Here is a 20,761-nt window from a genome sequence, read left to right as displayed (position 1 = left end):
GGTGAAACCCAAATTCAGCATCAGTGAGCAGGTTCGTGCTGTGTAAGTGTCGCTTGATAGCATTGTTGAATACATCTTCCTGATACTTGGGAGTAGACTGATGGGGCAGTAATTCACTGGATTGGACTGGACTTATCCTTTTTTAGGGATGGGACGCCAGCCAGGGTCGTAGCTGCACTGGAATAGGGGTGTGACTAGTTTGGAGCACGAGACCTTATCATTTGGTCCTTGCCGTATTCCATTTCTTGATATCATATAGAGCAAATAGAATGGGAGGCCAAGATGGCACATCACTGGGCATTTCTGGCTGAAGATGACTGTGAACACTTCAGCCTCACCTTTTGCACTAATATGCTGGGCTCCTGCATCATTGAAGAAGTGACGTCTGGTTTAGCACACTCTGCTAAATCGCTGGCTTTTAAAGCAGACCAAGGCAGGCCAGCAAACAGGCGCCGGAATGTGGCGACTAGGGGCTTTTCACAGTAACTTCATTGAAGCCTACTTGTGACAATAAGCAATTTTCATTTCATTTAACGGAGCCGCCCCCTCTAGATTAGTAATTCTCAAGTACCATTCACCACTGGATGTGGCAGGACTGTAGAGCTTTGATCTGCTCCGTTTGTTGTGGCATTCCTCAGCTCTGTCTGTCACAGGCTCCTGCCATGGTTTCCGGCACCCTTCATTGAAGCAGGGTGGGTGGTAATGATGGACGGTTTATGGTAGGCTCTGAGGTTACAGATTGTGCTCAAAGACAATGCTAACCACTGCGCCACCGTACCACCCTCCGATGGTGTAATTTGAATTCAATAAAATAAAAATCTGGAATTAAAAGTCTAATGATGACCATGAAACCATTGTCGATTGTTGTAAAAACCCATCTGGTTCACCAATGTCCTTTAGAGAAGGAAATCTATCGTCCTTACCCGGTCTGGCCTACATGTGACTCCAGACCCACAGCAATGTGGTTGACTCTTAAATGCCCTCGGGGATGGGCATTAAATGCCAGCCCAGCCAGAGACGCCCACATCCCGTGAACGAACATTTTAAAAAGGTTGTTCATTCCTAAATTGTCCTTCACAATTAGGGCAGTGGCAACGGAGCGGAAGGAGGAAGAATGAGAATGAACTTGTCTTCCTTAGACAACGAATAAGGTTCCGCACCTCTGATTAGTCCTACCCAATGGCCCTTCACAAAAGCAGATGTGGATTAGAGCCGGGCCATATTAGCACCTTCAGTTGAACACACAAGGTGTTTAGCGTACAGACATAGATTGAAACGTTGCCATTGGAAGGTGGAAGAATTATGAGGTGGGGGGGGGGGGGAGGGGCGGAGAACATGACTTTGGGATGGGGAGGTGGTGGTAGCTAAGTTACTCGAGTACCGCTCCTGATGCCAACTGCCCGATGCACATAGCCATAAAGACCAGAAGGTGCAGTGTTATTATCCATGTCTGTGCTGCGATTGCTAATTTTATCTGCTGCAGCAAATGGGCCATTAAAATTGGCCCTGGGCTTGCGAGGGGGGGGGAAATGAGCCAAGGCTGATCACCCCAAATTGCTATTCAGTGTTTGGATCTTGTTTGGCCAACAGGACTTGGCGTGACTTTGACATGCCCACAAGCAACCCGCAAGGCAGCCAGTCGGACACAAAGAGTGGCCACTTGGATGAGTTGGGCGCATCGCCACCCAGAGCTACAAAGCCTTCAGGGCAGAAAGGGGTACATGTGGATCGGCTTCCACTGCACGCTGCCAATCAAGTCCGGGCCAGCAGCAGCCCTGACTCTAGCTGTAGTGAGGGTGCTGGCGATGGCTTGGGAAACCAGCTGCCATCCCCATCCATCGACAGATGTATTTGAATATTCATACGTTTGGCGATTAATTTCTGTCTTAATTGGGAGGACAGTGTTGTGCTATGAATGCTCCCGTCCTGCTGGCAAACAGGCTGCAGAAACTGATCATTTTTTTTCTCTCTCTCGCTCCCTCTCCACAGATTCCAGATGAATTCGATAATGGTGAGTTAAATCAATTTGGAATTGTTTGCACTGCTGGGTCGGGTTTGGGGTTGGCATGTCGATGCAAGCTTTTCTTTCTCCGCGCGGCACGGCCTGGGCAAAATGTCCTTTTTTAAAAAAAATTCTTTAATAAATGCTGCAAATGTTGCTTCTGCTCACAGATGGTCCCCTTTGCTAAAGTGGGATTTAAGTATAATAGAAATTGGGGCTCCTTCTGTCTATATTTCAAGCTGTAAACTCCGCAAGTGAGCAGTTTGCCGAATGATGCTCCACCTCAGCAACACAAAATAAATAGAAACTAATGTGTTCGGGGCAGAATATTCCTATTCCCCCGGCCCCTCCCTGCGCTCCCTGTAGCTATTTGTACATATAGTACTCAAAGTACCAGCTTGCGTTAACACTGTTTGCAGCTGAAACTGTCTTCTAGGGAGTGGGAAACCAAAGTTTTACATTTCAGTAGCCGAGCTTGCCTTGTCTGATATTTGGTACCCAACATTAAAATTTCACAAGGTGTGACCTCAAGAGGGTGGCACGGTGGTGCAGTGGTTAGCACTGCTGCCTCACGGCGCCGAGGACCCAGGTTCGAATCCCGGCCCTCGGTCACTGTCCGTGTGGAGGTTGCACATTCTCCCCGTGTCTGCGTGGGTCTCACCCCCACAACCCAGTCCAAAGATGTGCAGGGTAGGTGGATTGGCCATGCTAAATTGCCCTTAGTGTCCAAAAAGGTTAAGTGGGGTTTACTGGGTTACGGGGATAGGGTAGAGACATGGTCTTCAGCGGGGTGCTCTTTGTAAGGGCTGGTGCAGACTCGATGGGCCGAATGGCCTCCTTCTGACTGTAAATTCTATGAACCCAAAGGTGTGTAGGCTAGGTGGATTGGCCACGCTAAATTGCCCCTTAATTAGAAAAAAAGAATTGGGTACCCGAAATTTATATATTTTGTAAAAAATAAATAAATATGGACAGGTTTGTAGATGTGAAATTTTGAAGTTTCTAAATTGGATCTACTTCTGAGAAAGCTGGCTTAATCTTTTTGAGTCAGAACAGTGTCTCCATTCTCAGGCGGCACAGTGGCGCAGTGGTTAGCACTGCTGCCTCACAGCGCCGAGGACCCGGGTCACTGTTGGAGTTTGCACATTCTCCCCGTGTCTGTGTGGGGTTGAAAGATGTGTAGGCTAGGTGTATTGGCCATCCTAAATTGCCCCTTAATTGGAAAGAAAAGAATCGGGCAGCACGGTAGCCTTGTGGATAGCACAATTGCTTCACAGCTCCAGGGTCCCAGGTTCGATTCCGGCTTGGGTCACTGTCTGTGCGGAGTCTACACATCCTCCCCGTGTGTGCGTGGGTTTCCTCCGGGTGCTCCGGTTTCCTCCCACAGTCCAAAGATGTGCAGGTTAGGTGGATTGGCCATGATAAATTGCCCTTAGTATCCAAATTTACCCTTGGGTAGGGTGCTCTTTCCAAGAGCCGGTGCAGTCTCGATGGGCCGAATGGCCTCCTTCTGCACTGTAAATTCTATGTTAATCTATGTTAAATGCTCGCCTCATCCATGCTCACATTGGTGCAATGCAGTACTTGGAGCTTCCTCGTCCATGGCTTCATTACAAATTGACAAGCCGAGCCCAATGATTTTTGCACAAGGAGAGGAATCAAATGCAAATAGAATAGCCACCCCTTGCTCCTTTGCCCTCAGCCATCGGAATCCGAGAAGCAGGTCACCCGTTTGTTTCTCGAGGACAAATAACGTTGCCAAAATGATGGGCCAGGATTTTCCAGTCCCCGCAGCCGCAAGTGGGATCTTCCGGTCCTGCTGACCTTTGGCTGGCTCACTGCGTCCGCTGAGGCGGGGCTGGATGAACCTGGGCGACCTACTCAACAAAGATACAATTGGAACCCTGTGCTTGCAGCACAGAGAATGGCAGGTCAGCACAATCTTGTGTGTCCCTTGAAAAGAGTTATCCCATCAGCCCCATTCCCTCATTCTGTAGGCTTGCCAGTGTTTTTCCTTTCTGTGGTATTTATCCAGATTGCTGAATCCTCTTCATATGTTCCTAACTACAATGACTCAATATAATTGGGGACATAAAAGTTCCCTACTCTCCCTGTTCAGCTCCTGATCCTCCGAATAGTTTTCCCTTGTTTTGGAACGTGCTTGTGTCACGGCGCCCTGGGCTGGTGCGCGGTTAATTCCAGCCCCACCAGGAGGTGAAATTAGATTTTATTAAATATACCCGAGGTTGAGCCCAATAAACTACAGTCACCAGGTTTGTAACTTTAAAACACAAGTGAACTTTTATTATGTACAATATCATTATTGACGGACAGAAAATGTAACTTTCTACTACCCCATTCCCAACAACCCCCTCCTAATTACACTTATGCACACACACACGCACACGCACACACACGCAGGCAAACAACACAGAGGGGAAAGGAAAATAAAATATTCATAAAGATAACTGGATAAGGATCTCTGATCCACTGGGATGCCTTCCAGTCAATGTCTTTCTGAAGTTCAGGCTTTTGTTTTGGTACCTTTTCCTTTTCAACTTGAGATGGTTTTCTCTGGCAACGTTGTCTACTTTCTCTGCAGACTCGCCATCATTTCAGGTTTACAGCAAAGGATGAGCCAGGCACTCACTACTTTCAGAACAATAGAGCAGTTCTTTCACTTCAGCAAGCAGGAGAGAGAGAGGGTGTTCCTTTCACTTCAAGGTCTAGACACTTCTGCGAGCTTCTCTCGGAGAGCATCACACAAGAACCAGTCACTGATCACTGTCATGGCGAACAGTGTCCCTGGCCAACCCACCAGTTTCCAGTTAACTCTAATCGAACTAGGGCAGCACGATGGCACAGTGAGTTAGCACTGCTGCCTCACGGCGCTGAGGTCCCAGGTTCGATCCCGGCTCTGGGTCACTGTCCGTGTGGAGTTTGCACATTCTCCCCATGTTTGCGTGGGCTTCGCCCCCACAACCCAAAAATGTGCAAGCTAGGTGGATTGGCCGTGCTAAATTGCCCCTTAATTGGAAAAAAATGAATTGGGTACTCTTTTTTTTAAAAAAAAGAAGAAAAAACTCTAATCGAACTGAGCCCCTCCAAATCTTGTTCATGAGATCCACTCGGTGCCGAGGAGCCTGGCTTCTCCTTTCCAAAATGCAGAACCTGGGAACACAGTGTCCTGGCAAGCAGGCTGTTTTAACTGACTCTTCCGCTTAAAGGCACATCCCGATTATGGGTCCATGGACAAAAATAACAAAATTAAAGAAATGGGAACAAAGGTAATAACAGGAAGGACCCTTACGCTTGTTTATTTGCTACTGACGATGTTTGCAGTTTGAGGAACTGAATCGGTTAATGTAGAAAAAAACCACAGGAGCATAATCAAGCAAAATTTGACAGCAGGCTTCATAAGAAACTATTGGGATTGATGGCCCAAAGTTGGTTAAAGAGGTAGAATTTGAGGAGCCTCCTAAAGAATAGAGGTGCTGTTTGGGGGAGATGGCTTCTAGAGTGCAAATTTCTGGAGTTTTCATTGGTTATGATATTTCAGAATTCCCTGGATTCTGGAAGAGGTCCAGTGAATTGGAATGACGCTAATGATGCCCCTATTCAAAAAGGGAGAGAGGCAAGAAGTAGGAAACTATAGACCAGTTAGCTTGACCTCTGGTGGGGAAGTTGCTGGACGAGGAGATGACTGATTGGAAAGACAATCCACCATTGTCAGCATGGTTTTCTGAGGGGTAAGTTAGGCTTGAAAAACTTGCTTGAGTTCTTTGAGGAAGTAACCAGCAAGGTGGATAATGGGGAACCTGTGGATGTGGTATATCTAGACTTCCAGAAGACTTTTGTCAAGGTGCCGCATGAAAGACTGATCTAGAAGGCGTGATCGCAGGGAATTCGGGTAGAGCATATATTAGATTGAGGATTAGCTGACTGACAGAAAGCAGAGAGTCGGGATAAATGGGTCCTCTGGCTGGCGAACTATAACTAGCGGGGAGCCGCAGGGGTCAGTCCTCAGACGTCAACTGTTTACAATCTATATAAATGATCTGCAAGCAGGGACAGGGTATAACATAGCAAAATTTGCAGATAATACTAAAATAGGTGGGAAAGCAGTCAGTGAAGTGGAGATAACAGATTTACAGATGGATATAGATAGACTAGGAGATTGGGCCAAAATTTGGCAGATGGAGTTTAATGTAGATAAGTGTGAGGTTATCCGTTTTGGCTGAAAAAATAGAAAGGCAAATTATTATCTAAATGGAGAGCGGATTCAAGATGCTGCTGGGCAGAGGGATCTGGGTGTCTTTGTTCATGAATCGCAGAAAGTCGGTACGTAGGTACAGCGTGTAATTAAAAAGGCAACTGGAATGTTAACATTTATTGCAAAAGGACTGGAGTATAAAAGTAGAGAAGTGTTGTTGGAATTGTATAGAGTGTTGGTGAGACCACATCTGGAGTATTGTGTCCAGTTTTGGTCTTTTTATTTGAGGAATTGGAGGCAGTTCAGAGGAGGTTCACCAGATTGATTCCGGGGATGAAAGGGTTGATGTATGAGGGGAGATGAAACAGTTTGGGCTTAAACTCGCTGGAGTTTAGAAGGATGAGAGGGAATCTGATCGAGGTATATGAAATACTAAGAGTGATTGATCAAGTAAACTTAGACCAAATATTCTCCTTGTGGGGCAACCTAGAACGAGAGGTTGAGAGGTGGTGGATTTAGAACTGAGATGAGGAGGAATTACTTCTCGTAGAGGGTGGAGAATTTGTCCCATAGTGGAGTGGAATTGGAGTCATCAAATGGTTTCAAGGAGGAGGTAGATATATTTTTGCTTAGTAAACAGGTTAAAGGGATATGGGGAACAGGTGGGGAGGTGGAATTGAGACCAGGGAGAGATCAGCCAGGATCTGATTGAATGGCGGAGCAGCCTCGAAGGGCTGAATTGCCGACTTCTGCCCCTAATTCCTATGTTCCTATTACTTTCTTCCAAATAATGTGCTTTCTTTAGTTTCTCTATTGTCTTATTTTTATTGTAAGCCTTCACTATTTTGGCCGATTTAGGTGGTGCAGTTACACATTGAGTCATCCCGGAGAAACCTGTTTTTTAAGCTCGGGGAGTCGCAGATGAATAATTAGCAGCATATTCCACCAGCCACCTTTTAAAGATTTAGGAGGACAGTTGGCAGGTAGCAATAATACTTTGCTGCTTAAATATGAAGACATCATTTGAATCAATAGCAGAACCTTGTTGGGAAATGTTATCTTAAGTTGTGTTTGCTGATTGTCATCGAAGCCTAATAGTTCCATTAGTCTGGCACAGTATATTGCAGAAATGGTAAACCAGTTTTCAGCTTCTGGGAAAATGAAACTCTTGCAGTCCTCGAGTTCCACCATTAGAGGCCAGTGCTGTGTTGGCATATTCTACTGGCAGCATCTAATGGCACAACCTCAGAAGTGCCAAAGTACGGGGCTGGAGGAAGCACATATATGTATACTGGTGTTCTGATGTATTAAGATGGGGAGCAGAAACAAAACCTGCCCCTGTCTGGCCAACGTTGCTTAAGGACGAATGTGAGGGTGGCGCAGTGGTTAGCATTGCTGCCTCACGGCGCCGAGGTCCCAGGTTCGATCCCAGCCCCGGGTCACCGTCCGTGTGGAGCTTGCACATTCTCCCCGTGTCTGAGTGGGTCTCACCCCCACAAACAAAGGTGTGCAGGGTAGGTGGATTGGCCACGCTAAATTGCCCCTTAAATGGTAAAAAAAATAAAAATTGGGTACTCTAAATTTATTTTAAAAAAGAACGGATGTGAACCCAGAGTTAATGAGACACTTGTCCCAGGCCTCTACCACTGATGCTTTTCTTAACTTGCTGATTTGGATGTAAGCAAGTGCGAATTATAGCTCCACATTTGGTTTCATATTCTCCCTTAGATTCATAGAATTCCTCCCGACCTTCTGAAAGAGCACCCTCCCTAGGCTCAGTCCCCCGCCCAACCCCGTAACCTAACATGCAACTCCCTGGGCACTAAGGGACAATTTGGCTTGGCTAATTCACCTAACCTGCACATCTTCGGACTGTGGGAGGAAACCGGAGCACCCGGAGGAAACCCATGCAGACACTGGGAGAACGTGCAAACCCCACATGGCCGGAATTGAACCCGGGTCCCGAGCGCTGTGAGTCTCCAGGGTTAACCACCGTGCCGCCCTTTTAGCTGTTCCCCACTCGCAGAACAGGGTGGCACGTAGCACAGTGGTTAGCGTTGTTGTTTCACGGCACCAGGGTCCCAGGTTTAATTCCCGCTTGGGTCACTGTCTGTGCGGAGTCTTCACGTTCTCCCCGTGTCTGCGTGGGTTTCCTCCGGGCGCTCCGGTTTCCTCTCTCAAGTCTCGAAAGACGTGCTTGTTAGGTGAATCGAACATTCTGAATTCTCCCTCCGTGTACCCGATCAGACACTGGAATGTGGCGACGAGGGGCTTTTCACAGTAACGTCATTGCAGTGTTAATATAAGCCTACTTGTGGCACTAATAAAGATTATTATTATAATATTCCTACCAACCCATTTCTTTTTACCCCGTGTTTATTCTGCAGTGAGAAGGGGCAAGACTTGCAGGGGCTGATTTAGACAGGGGCTGGTTTAGCACACAGCTAAATCGCTGGCTTTGAAAGCAGACCAAGGCAGGCCAGCAGCACGGTTCAATTCCCGTACCAGCCTCCCCGAACAGGCGCCGGAATGTGGCGACTAGAGGCTTTTCACAGTAACTTCATTGAAGCCTACTTGTGACAATAAGCGATTTTCATTTCATTCAAGTGACCATCTGACACCTACATTAGATTTAGATTCATTGTCACGCGTACTGAGGTACAGTGAAAAGTATTGTAGACAGAATCTACATTTGCAGGGAGCACTGCTCCGAGCTGGGGTAATGATAAGTGAGAGTTGCAAAAGCAGAATACAAAAAGAAACTTATGCGGGACACTTAAGTGCCACTTAAGTTTAGCAGAGAGTTTGCCCAGTTATATTCGTAGTAAAAGGCCTGTCATGGATAACTGGGTGTTTCCCTGTTCGTACGGCAAGTGTAACAATTACGATATTGGACAGGCAGCCTAGCCTGGAGGTTATGTTTGCCTCGACATTGTGGAAAGTTGTGAAGTTGAATCGGTAAATCTGATAATTGGAACTTCGGGGGAGGAGGAGCATTTTGTTTAAAGACCCAACTGGTTTACTTCGGGGGGGCAGGGGGTCTCCTTTCTAATTTGTCTCGACGAAACTTAGCCCCGCTCCTACGCTTTTGTCATGGCTCCCGAGTGCCCCCTTGAGCTGCCCACTGAGCTGCGAAGCAACCAGAGCAACAAGCAGTTGATATTAAACAGTATGTCACAGTGGTACCCAAGAAGTACTGGGCGAAGTTTGTGGAGGCAGGAAGGTGAACCAGCGTTTGCTGTATAATTGCTCCAATGCGGCGGTATGTGGGTAAAGCCACTGCCAGGCTGGTAGCCTGCCTTATTAAGGAACTGGAGGAGCAGACCCGTGTTGCTTCCACTGTGTCTGTTTGTTGGTACAGAGACAGCATCTGCACTTGACACCTTCTTTGTTACAGAGCACTTGCTGTGGTGGAATGGCTGTGCTAATAGGGAAGAAAAGTCTGCTCGGCTCGATCCACGGTAAAAACATAGTGATTCTGGCAACCTTAATCCTCAGAAAAGGACAAAATCGCCTGGAGTTATTTTTGTATTTTCTTCACAAACGCTGGTAACAATTATTGGCGCGCACAGCCAGGCTCCTTTTAACAGACTCATTTTCCTTGCTGTTACACATTCAGACAAAAAAAACTCGTAAAAAAATTGGACCGGCCGCAGAACAAAACCACCCAACTAATTAATCACTACCGCATTGTTACCAAAATCCTTTCAATTTGCATATTAATTAGCTGCAGATTAATACCATGATTAAAACAAGATGAATTGGTTTTAATAGATTAACGCAAAATCATCAAACTCCGATGTGTGCGCCCGTTCGGTGTGTTAAAGGTGTTGTCACGTGTGACTGGAGGGCTTCGAAATAGTGGGACTTGCCGTTCAGGTTTGTTCTTCAGAGTAGGCATTCAAGCTGCGACATAGTTGCTGCAAGTTGGAGCCTGGGTTAGGGGAAAAGGGTATTTTTTTAGATAAGAATTAGATAAGATAATGCAGGAATACATTATATTTCCCTGAGAAAAAAAACAAAGGAGCTCCACTCGTAGCCTAGCTGTTCGAGATGGTTGCTTCATAACCCTGAGATTGCCAGTTCGTCAGAGCTGAACCATTCGGGGGCAGCACGGGGGCGCAGTGGTTAGCACTGCTGCATCGCGGCAGTGAGGACCCGGGTTCCATCCTGGCCCTGTGTCACTGTCCGTGTGGAGTCTGCACATTCTCCCCGTGTCTGTGTGGGTCTCACCCCCACAACCCAAAAAGAGGTGCAGGGTACAGCTGATGTGGATTGGCCACACTAAATTGCCCCTTAATTGGGGGGAAAAAAAGAATTGGATTCTCTTTTTTTTTTTTTATCAATGTTTTAGAGTTGAACCATTCACCATTGCCTCACTTGTCTGGTGGTTTGAAGGCAAGGATAGAGTCATTGATGTTTACACCACAGAAACAATCACTTCAGCCCAGCTTGTCCATGCTGTCCAGTTTCTATCATTAAGCTAGTCCCACTTGCCCGCATTTGGCCCATACCCCTCCATACACACCCTGCAAATGTAACTAACTGTTTTTTAAAGGAAAAAATTATACCTGCCTCTACCACTGCCTCTGGCAGCTCGTTCCAGACACTCACCACCCTCTGTGTGAAGAAATTGCTCCTCTGGTCTCTTTTGTATCTCTCCCCTCTCACCTTAAACCTATGCCCTCTAGTTCTAGACTCCTCTACCTTTGGGAAAAGATGTTGACCAGCTACCTTATCGATGCCCCTCATTATTTTATAGACCTCTATAATTTCACCCCGAAGCCGCCTCCGCTCCAGGAAAAAAAAGTCCCAGCCTATCCAGCCTCTCCTTACAACTCAGACCATCAAGTCCTGGTAGCATCCTCGTAAATCTCTTCTGCACTCTTTCTAGTTTAGCACACTGGGCTAAATTGCTGGCTTTGAAAGCAGACCAAGGCAGGCCAGCAGCACGGTTCAATTCCCGTATCAGCCTCCCCGAACAGGTGCCGGAATGTGGCGACTAGGGGCTTTTCACAGTAACTTCATTTGAAGCCTACTTGTGACAATCCATTTTTCATATCCTTCCTATAATAGAGTGACTAGAACTGAACACACATTTCATGTGTGGTCTTACCAATGTCTTGTACAACTGGATGTCCAGTCTTTACTTGGCAGGGATGTATCTGATGGCAAGGGAGCTGTCACCAGCAACCCTGAGTATGGCCAGGGAAATCAGGGTAGCAGATACAAAATGAATGGCCAGTTCTGGCGCCTATCAGCCAAATGTGGAAGTTCCCAGACAGAATGCTTCCAGTCAGCTGTGCTCGAGCAGATCTCCCACATTCGCTGTTCGGTTGTCATTGTACTTGCTATTAGAATAGAGTAAATTCAGCACCAGCTATTTGAAGTGACTTTGTATTTTAAATATGGAGTAAGCTGACCACAGACAAGATGGCAGCAACAAGAAAACTCGCGTTGTCTTTGACAAACTCCAAATGTTCCAATGTGCTTTTGAATTGTACTCGCTGTTTTAACGTATGAAACGGCATTGTCTTTTTGCACCCTTGGGTTAGCCCCCTACTGCTTTTCCTCTTCTCACCCTGAATTGTTACAGCACAGGAGGCCATTCAGCCCATCGTGTCTATCACTCCCACCTGCCTGTCCCCCGAAACCCTGCACATTGTTCCTTTCCAGATAATAATCCAATTCCTTCTTGAACGCCTCGGTCAAATTGCCTCCTAGTCCGAACCGCTCGCTGTGTGGAAAACGGTTTCCCTCACGTCGCCATGGCTTCTTTTGCCAATTACCGTTGATCTGTGCCCTCTTGTTCTTGATTCTTCCACCAATGGTGTCCCTATCCTGTCCCGACCCCTCATGATTTTGGGGCGGCACGGTGGCCCAGTGGTTAGCACTGCTGCCTCACAGTGCCAGGGACCCAGGCTTGATTCCGGCCTCGGGTGACTGTCTGTGGAGTTTGCACGTTCTCCCCGTGAGCGCGTGGGTTTCCTCCGGGTGCTCCGGTTTCCTCCCACAGTCCAAAGATGTGCAGGTTAGGTGGATTGGCCGTGATAAATTGCCCCTTAGTGTCCAAAGGTTAGGTGGGGTTACTGGGTTATGGGAATAGGTATGGTGCTCTTTCAGAGGGTCAATGCAAACTCGATGGGCCAAATGGCCTCCATCAGCACTGTAGTGATTCTATGAATGACTCAATTAAATCCCCACTCGGCCTTCTTTTTGCCAAGCAGAACAGTCCCGACCTTTCCAATCTATCTAACAGGTTCCTCATCCATGGAACCATTGCTGGGAATTCTTTCTGCCCTGTCTCTAATGCCTTCACATCTTTCCATAAGTGTGGCACACAGTACCCTAGTTGGGGCCAAACCAGTGTCCGATACAAGTTTACCGTAATGTACCCTGTGTCCCTATTAATAAAGATGTGGAGATGCCGGCATTGGACTGGGGTGAGCACAGTAAGAAGCCTTACAACACCAGGTTAAAGTCCAACAGGTTTGTTTCGAATCACTAGCTTTCACCTGAGGAAGGAGCAGCGCTCCGAAAGCTAGTGATTCGAAGCAAACCTGTTGGACTTTACCCTGGTGTTGTAAGACTTCTTACTGTGCCCTATTAATAAACCCTCGGATACTGTATGCTTTATTAACTGCTCACTCAAGCCAGCCTGCCACCTTCAGTTACTTTTGCAGAGATACATCCAGGTTCTCTGCTCCCTGCACCTTTTTAGATTTTCTATCGTCTCTGCCTCTCTGTGTTCTCCCTACCAAAATTAATCACTGCATGCTTCTCTGCATTAAATTTCATCCGCCACTTGTCCAACCTGTGTCCTTTTGCAGTTTCACGCTGTCCTCCTCGCCGTTCACAATGCTTCCAAGTTTGGTGTCATCTGCAAATGTTGAAATGATGACTTGTACACCCACGGTCTGGGTCATTAATATATATCAAGGAAAAGCAAGGATTCCCAACAGTGACCCTCTGGGGAACTCCGCCACACACTTTCCTCCACTACAAAAAGCAAACATCCATTAACTACCACCCTTTTCCTGTCACACTGCCAATTTCCAATTCCTATCGCTACTGGCCCATTGTGCAGCACTTTATCAAATGCCTCCATGAAAACTGTGCACTGCCCCATCCCGTAGCTCAGCAAGGAGCTGCAAAAACTACCATGAACCTCTCTCATGCTGTAGACCTTGTTTCAGGACTATATGACCGTGAACTCTTGTCTTGTCACTGCTGTTCCTGCAGGTCAGATCTCTCAAAACTGGAGGCATCAGATGGATTTAGGGCAGCACGGTAGCACAAGTGGCTAGCACTGTGGCTTCACAGTGCCAGGGTCCCAGATTCGATTCCCCACTGGGTCACTGTTTGTGCGGAGTTTGCACGTTCTCCCCGTGTCTGCGTGGGTTTCCTCCGGGTGCTCCGGTTTCTTCCCACAGTCCAAAGACGTGCAGGTTAGGTGGATTGGCCATGATAAATTGCCCTTAGTGACCAAAAAGGTTGGGGGGGTTATTGGGTTACGGGGATAGGGTGGAAGTGAGGGCTTAAGTGGGTCGGTGCAGACTCGATGGGCCGAATGGCCTCTTGCACTGTATGTTCTATGTTCATGATTGTAAATCTTGCATTCATCGAACTGGAACTGTGCCAGTGTAATCTGGTGCCCTTCGATTTCTCACACTGACGGGTATCCTGTCCTTGTTCCACCAACCATGTCACTTCATGATAGTCCTCGAGGTGGTCTTCAGCTGCAGCTATTTAAATTTGAACTGTAGAGGGTATATGTGTTGCTTGAGGTATCTGAAATTCAGCTATTCCTCAGTGGTAGGCAGCACACTCGCAGCTGCTGATTCTAAAGATGTTGCGTTCTAATTCCACTCGAGGCACTTGGTTTAAGCCAGTGTTTTACAAACTTTTGTCCCCTGGCACCCAACTGGCCGGCCTTTGGGACCCAGTTTGTTTACCCAGTCTATCCTGAGGCAAGGCAGTGTTTGGGGAGATTTTCTTGCCCCGGGAAAGGAAGGGAAATAAAATCATCTAGTTTTCCTGTTAATCACTACCCCTAGGTGCATTGGATTCATGCCAGCATTGAGTGAGGACAAGATCAGGCATGCCTGTGATGGTCCTCCTTTATCTATAAAGGTTCACTGTCCAGGGTCACACAGGGAAGAATAGTTACTCACGAGAGATACTGGAGGGCCGGCAACAACTGTGAACCTGCACTCGTCGTGGGGGTACTGCCTGGAGGGGGAAAAACGAAGCGAAGGAAGAAGACTGAGGAGAGGAGAACAAAGAACAGCGATCACTGGGGGAGCGGTGTTTGTGGTTCTTGTAAATAAAACAGCCAGAAACCTAAAGATAGTGATATTAAAATTTATAATTGGCTGAAATGCAATTTAATTACTTGATGTAAGTTTATTCAACTTCAAAGTGCACTATTAGAAACAAGTTCACCAATATTGATGAATGCCGACTCAATGTTAAAACTGCCCCATAGACAACTGACAAACTAACTGCCTGGCCGTCATTAATCAGACAGCATGGACATTGAACAAAATTTTCTCAGATTTTAATTATTTCCTCAACACCATACTGTTTTGTGTCGTTGTATTGTTGACTATACTTACTATACATTCCGCCTGGAGGGTTTCTGAATTGCCCACTTATTTCCTCGTAGCGTACCACCTAATACTAGAATAGGAGGTTATGTCTTATTGACCGAGAGACCGGAGCTGTGGGGTTGATCATGACGCAAGCACACATTGGGACTGGGCTGTCGCCAAAAAGTATGGGCAGCACTGCTAGTGGTTAGCACTGTTGCTTCACAGCGCCAGGGCCCCAGATTCGATTCCCGGCTTTGGGTCACTGTCTGAGGGGAGTCTGCACGTTCTCCCCGTGTCTGCCTGGGTTTCCTCCGGGCGCTCTGATTTCATCCCACAGTTTTTCCCTCCCGAAAAACTGTTAGGTGAATTGGACATTCTGAATTTTCCCTCTGTGCACCCGATCAGGTGCCGGAATGTGGCGACGAGGGGCTTTTCACAGTAACTTCATTGCAGTGTTAATGTAAGCCCACTTGTGACACTAATAAAGATTATTATTATTAATAATAAAAATTATTATTGTTGTGAAAGGTGTTGCACAAGTTCGAGTATTTTTCTTCCTATGTTGCATGTAGCTGGGCTGGAAACAGGTTTTTTTTTTCAGTCTTGTGAATGACGGGTTGGTGTAACTGGGTCAGGATTCCTCATCGGTGATTGCGTTTTTAAGTGATGCCTTGGGGGAAAATGGAGCACGGGTGGGATCGCGTCTGAGCCGTGTCGCGGAGCGATGCGCCGTGTGCTGACACTCTTGCGCCTGGACCCGGTCAGAAAATAATGGCACTTGGACCAGCTGTCTGTGAAAGTGACGCCTGGTTGAGTTATTGCCTTCAGGACAGGAAGGGAGAAAATAGGAACGGTTTGGGCGGTGGACAAATCAGCCCGTGTGAGTCAATGCTTTGTGTATGGCAAGAAAATATTTCTACAGGCGAGCTGCCCCACAGAGGGAGTGCAATTTAACGGGGTCAGTTCTGCGCAATCTGTCTATGCAAATTTAATATACTGAGTTTGCATCACACCTCCTGGTCGCGGTATAAGCATCCTATTATATTCTTTTATGAAATGGACAAAAGCTCACTGCAGGGGCCCTTGGTTTGATTTATGGTATTTACACACGCGATGAAGCCAGTTTAATCCCTTTCCCAGCGCAGCAGTAGAATGCTTAACTTAACGCGTCTCAATAATGTAAACCAGAGAAGCAAAGGGCTCTGGAAATGCACCTTCAGGTAGTATCGATTGTGATCCAGATATGGGTATTTAAATAAAAGCTCTCGTGACAAACATTGAGTTTGAGCACCCGAGAACTAAACGTGTGACCCATTTGGGAGCCTGGGTGTCATAACATATCGATCATAGAATCTCTACAGTGCAGAGGAAGGCCACTTGACCCATCGGGTCTGCACCGACCCTCTGAAAGAGCACCCTATCCAGACACCTGCTCCACCCTATCCCTGTAACCCCACCTAACCTTTTTTTTGGACACTTAACCGGCAATTTAGCGTGGTCAATCCACCTAACCTGCACATCTTTGGACTGTGGGAGGAAACCGGAGCATCCGGAGGAAACCCACGCAGACACGGGGAGAAAGTGCAAACACCACACAGACAGTCGGCCGAGGTCGGAATCGAACCTGGGCACTGTGAGGCAACAGTGCAAAACCACTCTGCCACGCATTATCCACTACTATTTTTTAAATATTTCACAAAACTGAATTTTTAATGGGAGGGGAGCATTAGAATTCAGTGCGGAGATAATTCACAGTTTAGTTTAAGCGCACACTGTAAATGCAAAGTACCTACCGTGCTTAAATGAGCCTTCTGGTGTATGTGTTCAAGGGCTTTCTCATGGTAAATAACTAACACAAGAAAGGCAGAGCAGAGAAATGCACTTTACAATTCTAATAAGATTTACGAAACATTGGATAAAGGAGCTGTTTGCACTGTGCGAGGGGAACAGCTGTAGTTCTGAATTAACAGCGCTTGACCCAGTGTAAGGACAGCAGGTCAGGGTGAGGGAAGGGGCCTGCCGTGGCTCCGCATTGCCCTTTAGGCATGGCTACAGGGAGCATGGTGGCAAATGGTGTAATGAAGCATAATGAGGACCTTTGGGGACTGAGGTAAAATGGCGGTCCCCAAGGACCCCGGAGCTCGGGCCTCCCAGCTGCTTTGCTGTAACATATTGCACGGCAGAAACGCACATTTTGAAACATTCTCCCACAGGAGTCCAAATGCTGTTTGGAGCCGGGGTCTGAGGCTGCACTAAAGGCATTAGAGATGTAAAAGCAACTGGTTCAGCAGAGAGTGGAGTGATTTGATTTAAGACTGCTTTGTGAATGTTTGAAGGATGAAAGGGAGTTGCTTCACCTGCTAAGTATGACAAGGTCAGCATATGTTGTACTGAGTGCGAGGCATTAATGAATCAGTGGATCATTGTGCACTGTCCATGCAAGCCTCTGGTCCTTTCAATATTTTAATGTCTTGCTGCTATGATGTTATCTGCAGTTCCTGGTATTTGAAATTTGGTCAATATTAGGTGCCTCGAGGTCAAGTTTAGCTGCTTCATTTAATTTGGATTGTCTTATTGACCGGGAGATGGATTTGGTATCATTTTCGTATCATTGAAGCTTTCTTTCGATATTTTTTTAAAAAATCAATAAAAACCCTTTTCCCCCAAGAAGAAAGATCAGTTCTGCGCTCCTCCGCACGTTCTACACCTGTGCCAGTTTCCAAATTTGCCACATTTCCCCCCCCCCCCCCCCCAATTTTTTTCTGTAGCAATAAGGGGAGCCAAGATTACTGCTCTTGCAGTTGGAATCCAGGTCCTGTGGCCGAGCACCCTCTTGAAGCCAAATAAAGTTTACAGAAGTGCATTGCTTCTTTAACAAAGGATTTCGCGTGGCCAATTCACCCACCCTGCACATCTTTGGGTTGTGGGGGTGAGACCCACGCAGACACGGGGGGAATGTGCAAACTCCACACGGACAGTGGCCCGGGGCCGGGATCGAACCCGGGTCCTCGGCGCCGTGAGGCAGCAGTGCTAACTAACCACTGCGTCACCATGCTGCCCCAGAAGCGCATTGAGAGCTGAACCCACGTCCAGGATCAAGATGTCCGGGATCAAGATCAAATGCGTAGGGAGGTCATTTGTCCGGTTTTACACCGGACAGCCCAGGTTTTCAACGGGTCTGCTCCTGTCCCTTACCGGACAGTATTTATTTTAAATCACCTGGACATGGACATCCTCACGGCCTGCGGCCTAAGAGCCTACCCGATCTGACCGAACCCTGCAACACGGCGAAAGTGGGCAGCACTGCACCTGGCAGCAGGAGGTGCTGATATGGATGGGCAGCGGTGATGTGAAGGCCTGGCCTTAACATTGGTTTTGCATGGGGTTGCCAGGAGTGTGCCGTTGGGTTCCATTCGTACCCATCCTCCCAATGAGTCAACACTGGCACCCGACTATCTCTCTCTCTCGCTTTAGCTGGCCCACTGACCAATATGCTCTCTCTCTCTCTGACACCTTATTGATTCTCTGGCTATCTCTTTTTATGTCTTTTTATTGGTGTGTATGGCCTCCCCTTCTCTCTCTCTCTCTCTTCCCCCCCCCCCCCCCCCCCCCATTTCATTTCTTTCTATATTCCCATCCGCTAACCCTTTCCTTTTTGTTCCTGTGGCTCCTTAGTATGGTGAACGTGTTCCCTTCTTGTGCGCCCCCCGCCACATTTCACGCACGTATTCTTCCCTTCTTCTCACGCTCCCACCCTTGCGCGCTCTCACGCTTTCTCCCGCTCCGCGCACAGGTTAACACCTGAAACCCCGCTCGGAATGGTTAAGCAGCCGCCTGTTTCAGCTGTTCCCCAGCATTAACATTAGAATCGAAAAACAAATCAGGGATCATTCAGCAGGGCTCCGAATGATTGATTCACACTCCTTTTTTTTTTTGTTTGAATAAGATCGGCCTCCAAAATGCTAATACTCGCTCTCCGAGGAGCATTTAGCAATCACGGCGCAGTCAGCACTGCCAAACTGGCCCCTCCTCCCAGCCACACATGGAGGAAGAGAATGGCGCAGAGAATCACCAGCTGTACCTAGATTAGCAGTATACTGCTCCCCATTGTCTGTCGCAGACAATCGTATCAAACTCGGGGCCCATTTGCTCAGATGGTTTAACCCCTTCACTCATGAATTCACTGGTTATTTCACCGTCCGTAATAATTGGGCCTGCTTGTTTATTTTAGTACCAGTTTTCTTATCAGTCGAAGCGATGACTTGGGTTGAGGTAAATTTCCAGGAGCCCTTGGTTGTCGCTGGTATTTAAGTTGTTTCAAAAGTGATCGTTCGTCATCCGCGAGTGAGTGTCAGCCGACTATTCGACGATCTCAGCGTGCCAGTTAAACTTGCTCCACCAACCGTGTGTTGGCCAACATGAGTTGGTGTTCTTATCTCTATTCTCATCAACCCAGAAACGAGTCTCAACCTCATGCCTTCTTTGCCTCCGAAACCCCCCAATATTTCCCTCCAGAACATAGCCAGCTTATATCCTCGACGTGCGATTGTTACTCCTGAAACGCGCATTCCCCACCTGTATAAACTTCAGTTACTCCAAATTCTACAGCCCCAGTCCTCTACCAGAGAAAAGGCTGGCCCACGCGCCTCCTTCTCATCGCCAGACTCTCTCGATGCACATGCTGGAAGGAATCCATTTTCAGAATCCTCAACCTCGGCTACAAACCCCCTCACAGGCTGATAACACGCTTTTAAAAAAAAAATTATTTTTATTTTTTAAATTTGGAGTACCCAGTTAATTTTTTCCAATTAAGGGGCAATTTAGCGTGGCCAATCCACCTACCCTGCACATCTTTGGGTTGTGGGGGCGAAACCCACGCAAACACGGGGAGAATGTGCAAACTCCACACGGACAGTGACCCGGGGCCGGGATCGAACCTGGGACCTCGGCGCCATGAGGCCGCAGTGCTAACCACTGCGCCACCGTGCTGCCCCGACTGATAACACTCTTAATAGAAATCCTTTCATCGATACAAGACTACACTCCAGCATCTTATGATTAGTACAACGGCTGAACTTTCACTCAAGAAACCCCAAACTTTGACGTTGTCTCTGAAACTCCTTTGCCTCCCTGTCTATTTTGTCGATTTAAAGACCAATTTCTTTGAATATGCCTCCTCCCCTCTCTATCTCTTCCCCCACCCATCGCACCCTTAAAGCTTCCCATGTTGCATTAAGTAGCCTATGATTCTTGAGGACCATATCATAAATCATAATTGCTGTTGTTGGTGTGACCAAGAGTAGGAGCAAAGAAGGAGGACATTCAGCCCATCGTGTCTGCACCGGCTCCCGAAAGAGCAACCTAGCTAGTCCCATTCCCCAACCCTATCTCCGTAGCCGTCTAAATTCATCACCTTCAAATATATATCCAGCTCCCTTTTGAAACCTCCTATGGAATCCCCCCCCCCACCACTCCCCCAGGCAGCGCATTCCAAACCCCAACAGCTCTCTGAGTAAAGAGGTTTCTCCTCGCCTCACTCCCAGCTCTCTCACTGACATGCCAACTAGTGGAAACAGAGTATCCTTCTTTACCCTGTCAAAATTGTTCAGAATTTTGAGCACCTCAATAAGGTCGCCTCTTAATCTTCTCTGCTCCAAGGAGAACAAGCCCGGTTTCCCCCATCTTGTATTTAAACTCCCTCATTGCCGTTATCATTCTCGGAAATTTGGTTTCTTCCGCAGCCTCGGAATGCTGACGTCATTCACCATTCCCCAGATGGGAGCGTGGACCAGAATCGGACCTGTTTAATGTTTCCCCATTCACCTGACCACTGCCCAAGAGGCTGGGACTTGAATCCTGGCAACTCGCTGGTAGCGCACTCATCTCTGATGAGGAAGACTGAGGGTGCAAGTCCCACTCCAGAGACTCGAGCTCAAAAATCCAGGCTGCACT

The 20,761-nt window shown here is 47.4% G+C and overlaps 1 protein-coding gene across 3 annotated transcripts in view; it reads left to right on the top strand.

The window, feature by feature from the left end:
* timm50 (translocase of inner mitochondrial membrane 50 homolog (S. cerevisiae)) overlaps positions 1 to 20,761 on the top strand; it is a 194,079-nt gene that overhangs the window by 114,259 nt on the left and 59,059 nt on the right. For 2 of the 3 annotated variants that reach the window (XM_072490311.1, XM_072490312.1), the window contains one exon: positions 1,990 to 2,011. The exons of the other annotated variant lie outside the window; for it this stretch is intronic. In XM_072490311.1, the coding sequence (XP_072346412.1) occupies positions 1,990 to 2,011 (22 nt within the window). The remainder of the gene's footprint in view (positions 1 to 1,989; positions 2,012 to 20,761) is intronic. 3 annotated transcript variants of the gene reach the window in all.

The sequence above is a fragment of the Scyliorhinus torazame genome, chromosome 25 (assembly GCF_047496885.1).
Source record: "Scyliorhinus torazame isolate Kashiwa2021f chromosome 25, sScyTor2.1, whole genome shotgun sequence".
NCBI lineage: Eukaryota > Metazoa > Chordata > Chondrichthyes > Carcharhiniformes > Scyliorhinidae > Scyliorhinus > Scyliorhinus torazame.
This window is presented reverse-complemented; position numbering and strand designations above follow the sequence as displayed.